The following is a 14970-nucleotide window of genomic DNA, read 5'->3' on the forward strand; positions in this document are numbered from 1 at the left end:
ACACTTCAGTCTACCCCACGCTTCAGTCTACCTGACACTTTAGTCTACCTGACACTTCAGTCTACCTGACACTTTAGTCTACCTGACACTTTAGTCTACCCGACACTTCAATCTACCCGACACTTCAGTCTACCCGACACTTCAGTCTACCCGACACTTCAGCCGACCCGATACTTCAATCTACCCGACACTTCAGTCTACCTGACACTTCAGTCTACCCGACACTTCAGTCTACCCGACACTTCAGCCGACCCGACACTTCAGCCTACCCGACACTTCAGCTGACCCGATACTTCAGTCTACCCGACACTTCAGTCTACCCGACACTTTAGTCTACCCGACACTTTACGCTAACTAACATTTTAGCATCAGTGTTAAAGTGGCCAGTCTGAGGTTGCGTACAGATTCCTTCACTCATTAAATAGTATTATATATCATGTACTAGTTAATAAGAGTGAGGCCTAGAATGGATCTCTGGGGTACACCACAGGTTAATATAAGCGTTTCAGATTAGGACTCATTAAAATTAATAAACGAGTTTCTGTCAGTTCCAATCATGATCTGAGCAGGTAGCAGGTAAGCAGGAAATAAATAAATTGTAAAGCAACAGGTAAACTTGAGTGGACACAAATGTCACTTTGTTCCACTGACATTTTAGAAACGTGGATAAAAAATGTGAAAGTGGTGAACAGTAGCTGAACGTCACATCTGTTCCCCTGCAGTTGAATGTGTGACAAACGTTGACAAAAAAAAAAAAAAGTTGTGAGGAGCAGATTAATGTGTGAATGGAGGCTAAAACGTCCTGTGAAGTATCAAAATTTATGGTTAAAAAAAAAAACTTTTCTTCCTGTGAGTTTGAATGAACCCAGACTGATATGAATAGATTTTATTTCCTCTGTTGCCATGGTTACAAAATCAATAACTAAAAAGTGGAAAGCAGATTAACAAACTGAGTGGTGCCAACTTTTTGGTTTTTGAGTCGTTTGGGTCGTGCCTTTCATTAAGGACTCGCTCATGAAAACAACAAAACTACTTTTCCTGTTAAGTGTAGTTGTGTAGAAGTGCATCTCCTCACTCTGCGCTCGTCTCTCTGGCTTTTAGCACATCAGCAGCAGGCGGCACAAAGACCGAGCGGCGGGCAAACCGGCCAAACCCAAGTACAGCCCCTACAGCAAACCACAGAAAGGCCAGAGCAAGCAGCCGGTGAGTCAGCGCACGCCGCAGTCATCAGCCTGGTGTCAACACAACAGCCACTCTGACACACTCCTGTTTGAGACTCCCTCAGATCCCTTTCTGTTACCTCATATCAATCCCTGGAGTGGTAGATTCGGTGAAATGTCAGCTTTCACCTCTCAGCCGACTGTTTATTACAAAGCACAAAAAAGCTGATATTTTATTGACAAAAACGGCAGCAGGAAAAGGTTTCCTGATCCGGGACGGTGTGCAGGGACGGGGGCCCTGAATCGATTTCTGCTCAGAGCGGATCGTAAATGTCGACTTTAACTTATTCCGACTGGCAGGACGACCGTAAAACGGCGGAAACAAATGACTGCAGGTTTTGTTGCTTAAAGTAGAATGACGATGGAAGTTAGGATGAATGTTTGAGAGGGCTCTGTCGGATGTTGGAGGATCCGACTGATGCTTTGAGGAAAAGATAAAGGAGTTTGATCCTACAGAAGGCATAATAAAGTGGCATTCATCTCACTTGCTGTTTGCCAAGCAGGATGGTTAGCAGTGAGGGGGAAATTACTTTTGCTGAAACCCATCATTGACTGAGTTAACGGAGGGAAGCGTCTCTGATGAGTGCCGAGTAAAGAATGCTCCCCGTTGGCTTTCCATGCCTGACTCTGTGATTGATAACCCATGACAACCACCGCCGCCGTTCTGGGGCTGTGAGAGCGCCGCTTTTCCTTCACTGATGCAGAAGATTAATCCAGATCCCTTCGGTGACCTTTCACCTTGTCAGGCTTTTCTCTCCTCGAAGTGTTGTTGTGTTTATTAGAGGTGTGTATTGGTAAGACTCTGGCAGTAGAATATGTATCACAATACATTCCAGGTATACTACAACATTTATTCACTACTTTTTAAAGCAAAAAACAAAACAAAAAAAACAACCACTAAGTAAGACACTGAATATCATAAATAATAAATACCGTATTTTCCAGATTGTAAGTCGCACCACAGTATGAGCCGCACCAGAGTATAAGTCGCACCGGACTCACCGGAGTATAAATAGCACAAGAGTATACGTCTCACCGGAGTATAAGTCGCAACGGAGTATAAGTCGCACTGGAATATAGGTCGCAACGGAGTATAAGTCGCACTGGAATATAAGTCGCACTGGAGTATAAGTCTCAGTAGAGTATAGGTCGCACTGGACTCACCGGGGTATAAATAGCACCGGAGTACAAGTCGCACAAGAGTATACGTCTCACTGGAGTATAAGTCGCAACGGAGTATAAACCGCACCGGAGTATAAGTCGCACTGGAGTATAAGCCTCACTGGAGTATAAGTCTCTCTGGAGTATAAGTCTCTCTGGAGTATAAGTCGCACCAGAGTATAAGTCGCACCAGAGTATAAGTCGCACCAGAGTATAAGTCGCACCAGAGTATAAGTCGCACCGGAGCATAAGTCTCCCTGGAATATAATTCTCCCTGGAGTATAAGTCGCACCGGAGTACAGGTCGCACTGGAGTATACGTCCCATCATAGTAAAAGTCGCGCCGGAGTACGTGTCACACCATGACTACAAGTCGCACCAGTGTATAAGTCGCCAGAGCGAAACATGTCTAATCAAGAAGAAGAAAACAATATGTAAGTTGCTCTTGAGTATAAGTTGCACTTTTGGGTGTAAAGTCACCAAACTCAGCATAGTTTTAAAACAATGAATAAATAAAAACAATAATACTAATCTTTTGATCTGTCTAAGAAAAATGTCAAAGTTTAAGAGGAAAACAATCACATTCTCTTCCATGTTTGTTTTGGACAACATTGTCCCTAGCAAATACTTATACTCAGATGCAGCGCCCTCTAGTGGTTGTTAGAAGAAACAACTCCTAAACAATGAAAAAAACTGCGACATACTCTGGAAAATACGGTAAGTAATCAAATATAATCTCGTCAGCATTTTAAATAAATACAAGTATCACCAAGTAAAATACTGTGATATATCGGCGAATCAGTTTTCCCTCCACCCTTAGTATTTATGATGAACGCTTCATCACAGAAACAGAAACATGTTTTTGTCTGTTTTAATGATTTATCCTCCTGATCTGGAAGTGCAGAACACTCAGACACAGAAAAACCGGATTCCTGATTATTTTCTGGAACATAGTGAAGCGTTACGTCAAATTTCTGGCTCTGGTTGAACATCTCATTAAGCTCCGTGACCCCCTCTGCTCTCTGTGGGGGGGCCCTCTCAGCTTCATGCTCTCTTCTTTATTACAGCGGCTTGTAGGACATCCAATTCTGTCCCTGCCTGCACCAAACATGAAAAATAAAGTATGATTTGAGTCAGGGAGAACGTTTTCCTTTGAATGTAGATGTAAAAATGTCGCCGTTCAAAGATCTCTGAGGCTGAATATAGAAGAAACGTCATAGACAGCAGGAGGATGGAGAAGCAGAGCACATCCATGCATGAATCCGAACTGGAAGAATTCCCAGATTCACCACTATTTTAAGGGAATGCTGAGATATTCCCCACCTTTCCTCTGAGTTTTAAATATAGACAAAAGGCAGTTTTTGAGCCTCGATGTCCCCGTGACCTTGGCCTCCCAGCGGTAGAGGTCAAGAGATGCTCTAGAGATGAACAACTGTCAATCATCAGACCACGCCTTATTAATGCAAAAAATTGATTTTAAAATAAAAAGAAACTATAAACAGAAAGTAAATAGGATTTTTGTTTTTGTCTTTTAAAGTCAGACAATCAGGTGAATAAAGTCTGATCTGCTTGTGTGACAGCAAACCTAGTGGTTGTTTGAGGAACTGCACATAGTTCCATCTTCATATCTAAATTCAGAATTCCTACGTGTTGATGCGACAGTGCAGCTCTGAGCTTTGGGGAAAATTGATCAGAAGATATAATAAACACATGTGTCGCTGAAAACATTTTAATTATCCTTCATCTGTTTGCTTAAAACACATTTTGGTTGATCTAACTCATGAGTCGACTTTAACAGTGAAAGATCCATTTGGGCTCGTTTTCTACTCATCAAAACCTAGAAGGAGCTGAATAGTCTTACTTTAGTCTTTACGAAATTTGGATTTCCATTCATGAACTTCTTTTTTTAATAACAAATATTTTTTTATTTTTTTGGCACGAACACAAGCAAAAATATAAAAAGAACCTAGCATCTCTCAAAATTGGATTTTATTTTTAATTTATTTATGTTTTTACATTTTTGACAGAAACTCAAATGACTTAATTTCAAAATAAAAGCTGCTCTGTGCCAAACAGGATCATCTCAGTGCAGTTCTGGACAGCTAGTAACCAATGTTGTGTATCATAAGATAAAACGTGCTTCAACTCAAAAGATCAAACTTTTTATCAAAGTTTTGCTTTTCATATAAAATCTGTTCATTCTGGAGGTAGAGTTGAGCAAACAAGACGTCTTTAGGTCAACAGGATGTAAAAACCTTCATAGTTTATCATCACCTCAGCCGTCAATTTATGAATGTAGCTTATCTAAGTTAAATTTATGCAAATTAAGTAATGCTTACTTAAAAAAAATTGTTTTTCTTTAGTTTTTTTTTTTGTTCATTTGTTTTTTGTGTTCTTTTTACTCTCTTTGTCCTCAGCAGTCTTGCATTGTTGGCTTTTGTTATTTTAGTTTGGGGTTGACAGTCACTTCTGACTGAGTGAAGCTTCTTTACAGTAAGTTTATCCCTTTTTAGGCTGTTTTCAGACAATGTTTAAACATCTAAAGCAGGAGTGTCAAACTCATTTCAGTTCAGGGGTCACATTCAACCCGTCTGAGCTCACTCAGGTGGGCCGGAGTAATAACAACTTTTTGGTTTTTTCTCAGTTGGAAGAAATTTCTAAACCAACACAGTAGCCTAATCACTTATTATTACACAGTCATTCACAGAGGCCAAAGGATTTAAAATAAAATGCATCTTACTCAAATTAAATAGTTTATTTAATTTCATACTGAATATTTTACATCTGACATCGAAGCAATCCTGATCGTAAACTCAAGAGGGGGCTATGGAAAAAAATAAACACCCTACCTAAGATATAAATGTGCAAATCGATTCAACTGCATCTTACCCAGACGAGGCACGCGCCTCGCAAAGATGTGCTGTTTATTTGTGGACCTCTTGTCACACTGGTCTAGCTTTTCCTTTGCTCCCCCTAGTGGTGGAAATGCGCATTTCGGTCATTTCTTTGAAGAACCATAACGCTAAACTTGATTTTTTTTCAACATCCTTTAATTTTTTTCTCTTCACAACCGGGCTGGATTGAACCATCCCTGATCTAAAGATTATTTATTAGGTTTTTATGAAGTTTTTTTCATAATAAAACGCATCTTCAGTCGCATGTCTTTGTTTTCTTGGCTCCGCGTGACACCAGCTTTGTTTTTTCCCTCAACAGAGGAAGTCAATGTTTTATCATCAGCTGTGCACATTGTCCGCTCTGGAATGACGGATGGCTGTCCGTGCCACAGGGAGCCTCCATTTATTTTGTTCAGTTTGGGATGAGGCGTCTACAGGCCCCGGCTGTGGCACCCCCCCAAACAAATCCTCTTTGCAGAGCTCGAACTAAAACAGAGAAAATGTGCTTTAGTTTTTCTCAGTCATTCATGTTTTATTTATTTATTGCTTCTGTGTCAAACTTTTCAAACATCTTTCTGCTTCGTTAACGTAAAAACAAACCCGTGCAGCCTCGGCTCGTCTTCAGCTGACGGTGTTTGTCTCTTTCCAGCAGATAAAGCTGATTTTGGGGAAGGAGCGCCCCTGCCGGCCCCTCACCGCTCAGATCATCCCGGCTCAGCTGGCAGCAGTGGCCGCTGCTGCCGCCGCCGCCCTCGGTAACTCTTTCGCCCAGCGCACAAACCCCGCCTCCAACCCCACGTCCGGCCCCGGCCTGTTCCAGACGCAGACCCTCCCGGCGGCGCTGCTCCGCCCGGCCCCCGGGCCTGTCAGGACCTCCCATCCGCCTGTCCTCTTCGCTCCCTACTGAAGGCATTGACCCCCCCCCCGCTGTCCGACTATGCATTTGAAGCCCCTCACTCAGTTTGGACCCCCCTCTAATGGATTCACCGGACTCCACGTGCTGTCTGTGCCACCCGGCTCGCTCCCGGGCCCCGGACTCGAACCCTCGCCATTCTGCAATAATGTACAAAGCCAACCCTGTGACCTATGCAGTGTAATTATGTCCCGATCTAAGGTGCCGTTTGTGCTGAACATGGTGGGGATGAATTTGGTTAAGCTACCGTTGCATTTGTGGAGTTCCGTCACCTGCATCATCCTGGTCAGGATCGGGAGGGGGCGGAGTCTGTCTCTGTGATGTCACAAACGAACAAACGTGGTCCTCGGAGCTCTAAACCGAAAGTTTGTCTGGGAAGCTGCTGCTTGGAAGCGACAGAGCTGGACTCCTCCATGAACATAAGCCACGCCCCCTCTGTTCCTGGATGCACTTTAAGCTCCTCCTCCGTTCACGTCTGCATTAGATGGCTAGGCTGTGTTAGATGTTAGTGTGCTGTACTGTGTGTCTCTCTTTTTTTGTCATTCTTGCATATCAGTGTGTGTGTGCGTATGTGGGGGTGTGCACGTGTGTGTGCGTGTGGGTGTGTGTGTGTGTGTGTGTGTGCGCTTTCATCCAATCAAAGCATCCCATCACTGACCGTCTCGGGCCAGAAGGACCACGAAGCCTCGTCTGTGTTAAATGTTGGTGTGTTAAAGGTGAACAATTTCAAATAAAAGAGTCTTAATTTGTTATTGCCGACGTCCTTCACTTTCACACGAGTGCAAACAGAAGACTAGCACAAACACACAATGAGCACAAACACACAACGAGCACAAACACACAACGAGCACAAACACACAATGAGCACAAACACACAATGAGCACAAACACACAATGAGCACAAACACGCAATGAGCACAAACACACAATGAGCACAAACACACAACGAGCACAATGTTTGCAGAAATCAAAGCTGTCATACACCAAAGTAAGACGGCACCATAATGTGACGACATGATGACAGGAGACTGTCGTGTTGGATAAAGTTCTGCTTTTACCACACAGATGATAGGACCGTGAACGCATCATCACATCATGTTGACTGGATTCAAACTTCCACACATACGCAGCAATAAATCAAGAATAAACCAAACCACAGTGGCTGTTGGTATTAGTATTAACTAAGTATTTAGTGCGTGTGGCACACACAATAAAAAGAGTTGGAATATGAAAATGTGAGTTTTATTCAGAATTAACATTTTTGAGGTGCTATGAAATATATATAGACATATATATTAAAAAACATTGCAACTTTTGTCGCAACTTTTCATCCTGGAGGGTCTGTTAACATATAAATGTATCATGAATAATTGTCTGTTTGTGAAGTTGAGAAGTACAGTGTTTCCTTTAACTTTCTTGAAGTTTCACAGAATTAATCCAGCATCATTTTTTAATCTTACTGTGTTCTAGGCATTCTGATTGGCTGGTGACATCGTCAATCAATCTCCTCCATGTTGTGTCTCCTGTACCGAATGCATCCAGTTTGCCAAATCTAGATCAATCTTTGGTCATGATTGGATCTTTGTTTTCATTCTATAATCCTGGACTTATTTTTCTATGAAATTTAAAACTTTGAGAGTTTAAACACGAGAAAAGTGCAAAAATGTTCATGTCTGTCTGAGAAAAGTGTATAGAGAGGAGTTTCACAGCCTTAAAACATTTATAATCCTACTTTCCAGATTTCACCTGTCATTAGTTTCAACAGCAAACAGGTAAACACACAAATACAACTAGATAGATGCCATTACCTGCTACAGTGCTAGTGTGAATGCTGTAAGCTGAATGTGGCTGCTGAAGAAGCTGAAACTGATAGCTTGCTAAAAATGCTGAATCTGGTAAGTAAAAATTCTTAAACTGATAGCAAGCTGAAAATGCTGAAGCAGAAAGTTTGCTAAAGTGTTAGCTAAATACCCAATGAGCCACAAAAAAAACTGGAAAAATCTTTAATTTTGCCAAAACAGCTTGCAAAGTGCTAATATATCACAAACTCCAATTTATCCTTAAAAAAGGGGGAAAAAAATCAAAGTTTGCCAAAACAGCTAGCATAATGCTAAAATATTTGCAAAACTCCAAAATTGTCCTGCTAAAACATAATGATAAAATATTAGCTAAACTCAAAATTAGCCTAAAATATTGTAAAAATGTATAATTTTGCTAAAACAGCTAGCATTATGCTAACATTTAGCTAGACTTCAAATTATCAAAAAAAAAGCTCGGAAAAAATGCTAATTTAGCCAAAACAGCTATAATTTTGCTCAAATGTTACCTACTCCAAATTAGACTAAAATATTGTAAAAATTTCTAATGTTGCCGAAACAGCTAGCACAGTGCTACAATGTTAGCTAAATGCTAAATGATCTTAAAATATTGTAAAAATGGCCAAATTAGCCAAATATAATATATTTGTCTAATATATTAGCAAAACTCCAATTTATCCTAAAAAAAGGAGAAAAATATATATAATTTTGCCAAAACAGCTAGCATTATGCTCAAATATTAGCTACACTCCAAATTATCTTTTTAAAAAATGGGAAAAAAATGCTAATTTTTCCCAAACAGCTAGCATAATGCTAAAATATCAGCCAAACTACAAATTAGCCTAAAAAACTGGAAAAATGTCTCTGTTGGCCAATATTTTAGCATTTTGTCTAAATGATCCAAAAACAGTTAGCACGTTGCTATAAAAAAAAAGCTAAAATACCCTAAAAGAACAGTAGATGCTGAACATTTTAAAGTTTAACGGTCTCTAGCTAAAATGCAGAAGTTTACAAGTTTCAAAGTGCACAAAGTTTTTGAAAGAATTTGAGCTATCATTCATTTACTATGGGGGGTATTAAGCTTATTATTTAAAAAACTCTAAAGTTTATGAATACCAAACGTACGAGCAGTAATGTTCTGAACGAGCTGAAGATTTTGATACCATGATTGCTAAAATTGCTGAAAGTTTGATTGAGTTTTGCGTGCCGAAAGGCGTACAGTTTAACATGTGAGTGTTCTCCGTTCTGGGGTTCCCTCCTGGAGGGCGGAGCTTAGAGCTTTCATCCATGAGTGGTAAAGAGTGGAGTCAGGAACTGACAGGTGGATTGTTCTGGGATTTTACCATCCTGCTGCCATAAAGACATTCTCTGCAGTGGTAAACATGGATGTAAGAGCGCACGGCGACACAACAATCAGCAGTGGATGCTGGAACCGTTGCTCTCTCCAAACCCTGATTGGTCGGTGACTCACCTGAGTGAGGTCACGCTTGCAGCTGGGAGCCGTCAAAGCGCCTTTCAGGACTAATTAGAGGTAAAACGTGAGCGTTTCAGAGAAGACAGATTTAGCTGCAGTTTGATGTGACCCGCGTCTATTTTCAGCTGTGAATTATTCACACATGCGGAGTGTTTGTGAGCCTTTGAGTCAAAACGGTGTGAATTTATTCACAGATTCAGGCAGAAAACGTCAATGTGACGCTTGACTTTTCTGTATTTAACTCTTAGATTCTGAAGGACTCACAGTAGGATACTTTCAAAGTGAAAAATATGCATCTTTAATGACTTCAAGTTATTTTGATTTGATGAATTATTGTTTAGTGGAAGACATTAAAAACTAAAAGTGATGGTACTTCTAAAGAGAAACCTCTAAAATAGACTGAACTTCCTGTGACTGAGACGACATGTTGGGCTCAGGTGTGTCCTCTAATCATCATCACAGGTGAGTCGGTTCACCTCAGCAGTCTCAGTGCTGTTTGGTGAGACAGACAGACAGAAGAAGAAGAGATTTTTATAAAGAAAATAAAGAGTTAAAGACTGTGGGTATCTGGAAGCAGCTCCATGTTCCTGAAGGTCCACATGACTGCAGACGACCAATGAGGAGACGGCTAACCTGAACAGAAACCAAAGAACTTTGAGGAACCTCCAAGGACGTTCAAGGTCAACTTCCAGGTCAAAGTAAGGCTCAAAGGTGAGAACATTGTGTTTGTGGAGATTTGCAGAAAAAACAACTGAAACCAGTAATATATATACTGTATATGTGTATCCATTTCTGCATTATTTTTTGCTTTCAGACAGATCAAACTGAAGGTGTTCTTTTTATGACTTTATTGCACAAACATTTAGGTTTTGGTGTTTCTAACATGTTCTTGTGGGATTTTTTCCATACAAATATAAATAAATTCAGATTAAAATAGTATTTCATGAACTAGGAGCAAAAATCCAGTTAGAAAAAAACTAAACAATAATGAGTAGCAATATCGGAGCTTTCCAGTCGTAAAGTTCTGATCCAGATTCCAGCTCAGACAGTATGAAAAGAAAGTATGGAAGCCTTTGTGACTCATAATTCAACATGAACGTCAATACTGGAAATGATTTTTCATTTTCAAAATGTTCCTGCATTACTTGTCTCTTAAATGAAATGAAAAAGCAATTCTCTGAACGTCTTTTTCTTGTTCAATACACTCATTCTGTAACTTAATTAAAATGAAAAAAATGGCATGTGATATTTCATTTTCAAAAAGTTCTCTGGTAAATTTGTACCAAAATTCAATTAGAAATATCAAATTTGAAAATTAAAATGCAGAAACAGAAATTCTTTATCATTTTTACAATGTAGATGCATTACTTGTCTCCTAAATAAAATGAAAAAGCAGTTTGGACAATTGCTTTTTCATTTTATTTATCATCACTGCTCATTCTGTGACATAATTAAAGAGACAAAACCCATGAAGACTGCTTTTTTCAAAAAGTGTCAGTTCGAGTTAGCAGTTCCAAGGCGCGCACGACAGTGACGTCGGTGCTGGCTCCTCCTCTGCTCCGATTTCATTGACTTGTATAGAGAAAAGGGAAAAATGACCTGTTTCAGCTGGAATTTATTGACACAATTGGAAGGTATTCTGTATTCTGGGTCTAAAATGAAAGCTATTTGATGATCACTGCTAGCTCTGTGGAGAAACTGAGTGTTGGTGTTAGTCTGGGGGCGGAGCTGTCAGAGCAGACTGTTCCTGGAGGGAGCGGTTGGAAACGTGCTGATGTCAGCGTTTCTGTGGGTATGGGAGGGGCTGCTGCAGACAACGCAGGTTTTTAGAGGATTACTCTTAAATGCATGAATGGATTAAAGTACAGATTTGGAGTTCTTTATAGTGAGGAATGAACAGTAAAATGATTTAAAACCTCAAAAAGAATTTTCATTGAATGGCCCCTTGAAGAGACAAGTAATGCAGGAACATTTTGAAAATGAAAAAGCATTTCCAGTTCTTTATTTTGAATTATGAGTCACAAACGCTTCCATACAGGCTCCACATTTTTGGTTTCTGAACTTCAAAGCAGAAAAACTTAACTCCTCCTGAGAAGATCTGCTCCACAGTCCAGGCTGTGACTCTCAGGCTCCCAAAAGATGATCCACGCCAAACCCCAGAGTTCCTCCTCAAAAACAGGAAGGGGATTCGTGGCCCCGCCCACACGGCAAAAGAGCGAACGGATGGTCACGTTCTGCCGGTCTGACTGCTGAGGCGGGCTTAAGGGGATGAGAGCAAAAATGAAATGAGCTTTTCCTTTTCATTAGTTTTTAATGTGCAAAAGCTGAATGTGATCATCATCAGGCTGATGAAGCTGTGGGCAGAAGCTCATTACGATCCTCCAACTCCGTCCCCGGATCTCCATTCATTACTATGTGACATTTGGAGGATCAAAACGCTCCTCCCTCTGATGCCGGTGACATTTCAATAATCAAAGAGAACAACAGGATGAAAGCTTCACTCCACCGACGTATCTGCTCCCAGAACCGCAGCGATTGATCACCTGACAAACGCGGCGGGAAACCCTCGCGTTTAGGCGGGAAACTAAAGTTTGGGACAAACAGAGTGAAACAGGATTAATGGAGGCGAACTTGAAGCAAAACATTCAGTGGAATCAAGAAACAGATGATTTCATTTTGCTGCCTCAGACCCCCCCCCCATCATTTATGCTGCAGGGAGTTGATTTATAACAGAGTACCTGTGGCTGGCACAGCTGGACTGAGAGCGCTCGCCAAATTCCCCCGCCACTTTCAGCAACAAGAACCAAAGTCGTGTTTTTGTTTCACGTTTTCCATTTTTGATTCAGGTGGGGCGTCAGAACCGGCGAGCCTGTGACTCAGCAAGAGGTCGAAAATGTCTAAGAAATTATGGAGGGAGGGGCTGTTGCTAAAAGGTAATTTCACTAAAACAGCTTTGAGAATTTGGAATTACTGTAAAAAAACAATATTTTTAGATTTAAATGGCAAGAAATGAGTTTATCAGAGTTCCTGGTCCACCTGGTCCTGCACACCCGATTCAGGTCATCATCAAGCTCTGCAGACGCCTGATCATAGCAGTCATGAGCGTTTCAGCAGGACAGGATTAAAAATGCAGAATAAAGTTCCTCGAGAATCAGGATTCAGAATAATGTAATTCAGTTCAATTCAGTTTTATTTCTCTAGCCCAACATCCCGATGCGATCATCTCAGTGGGCTAACCGGCAACTGAACAAAGACATAAAGTCAGACACAAAATGCTGGTTGCTCAACTAAAGTAAGTTAACCGGAATCCCATCAGACCCTCCTTCTCGTGAGGAATAAGTCCTAAAAAAATTAAATAAAATTGTTGTAAATTAGCCTTTAAAGTCCAGCTGCTCTGCAGAACAGAATCCTGGGAAAAAAATGACCCAGAAGAGAAAATCCAGAAATAATCAGATTAAATAAAAACAGTGATAAAATGGTTGAAACGCAGTTCAGAAAAAAGAAAAAAAGGTTAATAATCAAACCACAATAAAAAAAATAATTTAAAACATGTCTTCCCAGAGAGACATTTTAAAAAGAAAAAGATTGAATGAAAAGAAAGTAGTTTGTAAAACTGAACTTTTGACAAGACTTTCAGAAGAAAATCACTTTATAAAAGAAAAAAAGTATTTTTTCTTTAAAAAATAAGTCTTTGATGTGTGTAAAATGTTCAGAACAGAAATGAATTCAACCTTTTGACTTTCAGTTTATCAGTTTTGCTGTAATAAAAGAACAAAAATGTGAATTTCTTTAATCTTTGAGCAGTTTACCACCATTCCTGTAATTTAGTTCAGATGAAGTTTCTCAAAGTCAAGCTCTGAGCTGGCTTCAAAATGAGGAACTTTAATGTAAACTCTAAATTCTTTAAAGTTTGCTGAACCCGTTTTTAGGAAAAGATCAAAGATTTACTGTTTATTTATTTATAAAAAGACAAATCGACTGAAGAACAGAAAAAAAGGGATTTTTGTGAATTGAAGCTGTGATATTTTCTCAAAACAAACATTTTTCTTTAATACAACGTTGTTTCTGTTTCCTTATGAGGCTTCACCAATATATTTAAATATGAACCCATAAAAAGGTTCGTTGAGTCAAAGTTCTGTCACGGTTCACCTTTCAGATTTTTTTCAGATCTTTGTTTTCATTCTATAAAACTGGACGTATTTTATGTTCTTTAAGAGTTTGAACAAAAGTGAAAAGGGTGAACATTTCCATGTCTGTGTGGTGAGGACTATTACAGCCTTAAAGGCCTAGAGACCATGCTATTCTTAAGCCTTTCAGAGTAAACCGTCTCCATATGGGTGACTGTGGTGTAGAGATGTACAAGAACATCTATGTTGGGGCATTCAGTCCTGTTACTGGTTCTCCGTGAGTTCTTGGAAAGTATTGATCTTTTATTTTGTTTGAAGGGGCTGTAAAACGTTATGTTCATCATCCCTTGGTGAGATGTTCCTTTGGAGGTAGATACGTTTCAAGACCAGCTGTCCTGAGCACCAATGTGTCTGACAGTTCCTTGAGTTATTTCATTTTTGTTCTGTTGTTTATTGTGTTCAAGCTAAACATAAATGGGGATAAATGTTCCCAAAAAACGTGTTCTTCTATGTATTGGAGATGATTTTTTACCAATTATCGTAGTATCGTGATATCATCAACACCGTGAGCCGTGTATTGCGTATCGTATTGTGAGGTACCCAGTATTTCCCAGCCCTTCTGTGGTGCAGCGGTAGAGCGTTCAACCTCTGATTGGAAGATTGCAGGTTCGATTTCCTTCTTGACTGGCATGTGTCGGAGTGTCCTTAGGCAAGACGCTGAACCCCACATTGCCTCTGGTGGAAGGTTGGTGTCAATGTTCAGCAGTGGAGACACCACCAGTATGTGAATGGGTCTGTGACTGTAAAACGCTTTGGGCCCTCAAGGAAGGTGGAAAAGAACAAAAAGGGCTTTACAAGTATACACCATACATATGATCACCTTTGGCACACTGAAGAACACATTTATGAAATATGAGTTACTTTGGTGAACCCGTTATCTACCCGGAAGTAAAACGACTCAATCTCTGAGGCTCCGCCTTTCGCTCCTTGTGGGTGCCACGTTAACCCAGAGCCGACCTCAGCAGTATGTCTGCGTTTCACCCAAAAACGTCTGTCGCCGGTGTAACAGGTTCACAATATATAGCATAATTACACAAAATTGTTTTTCTTTTTTTATTTTAACTTTACATCTGGCAATGGGGTCGCATGCTAATATCAGGGGTGTCAAACTCAATCACACGACGGGCCAAAATCCAAAACACACTTTAGGTCGCGGGACGAACAGGATAAACATTTATTGAACACTCTGAAACTACATTTTTTAAACTTTAAAAACATAACATTTTAACATATTTATGAACTAGATATGTAGTATTACCTGTGATAATCCTAGTGTGAATGATGTAAGCTGAATTTGGCCGCTGA

The 14970-nt window shown here is 40.2% G+C and overlaps 1 protein-coding gene and 1 long non-coding RNA gene across 8 annotated transcripts in view; both read left to right on the forward strand.

The window, feature by feature from the left end:
• The window catches only part of znf385d (zinc finger protein 385D), a 135870-nt gene extending 128930 nt beyond the window's left edge, over positions 1-6940 (forward strand). For 2 of the 4 annotated variants that reach the window (XM_024258626.2, XM_036215833.1), the window contains exons 7-8: positions 1102-1203; positions 5924-6940. In XM_024258626.2, coding sequence (XP_024114394.1) covers positions 1102-1203; positions 5924-6181 — 360 coding nt within the window. In that variant the 3' untranslated portion in view covers positions 6182-6940. The remainder of the gene's footprint in view (positions 1-1101; positions 1204-5923) is intronic. The other 2 variants (XM_024258627.2, XM_024258628.2) reach the window with 2 other exon arrangements.
• A 3010-nt stretch (positions 6941-9950) lies between these two features.
• Positions 9951-14970, forward strand: part of LOC118599850 — a 17889-nt gene continuing 12869 nt past the window's right edge. For 3 of the 4 annotated variants that reach the window (XR_004949365.1, XR_004949363.1, XR_004949364.1), the window contains exon 1: positions 9951-10189. This is a non-coding gene — a long non-coding RNA (uncharacterized LOC118599850). Of the gene's footprint in view, positions 10190-12324; positions 12412-14970 lie in introns of all 4 variants that reach the window. The other variant, XR_004949366.1, reaches the window with a different exon arrangement.

Source organism: Oryzias melastigma, linkage group LG16 (genome assembly GCF_002922805.2).
Source record: "Oryzias melastigma strain HK-1 linkage group LG16, ASM292280v2, whole genome shotgun sequence".
NCBI classification, from domain to species: domain Eukaryota; kingdom Metazoa; phylum Chordata; class Actinopteri; order Beloniformes; family Adrianichthyidae; genus Oryzias; species Oryzias melastigma.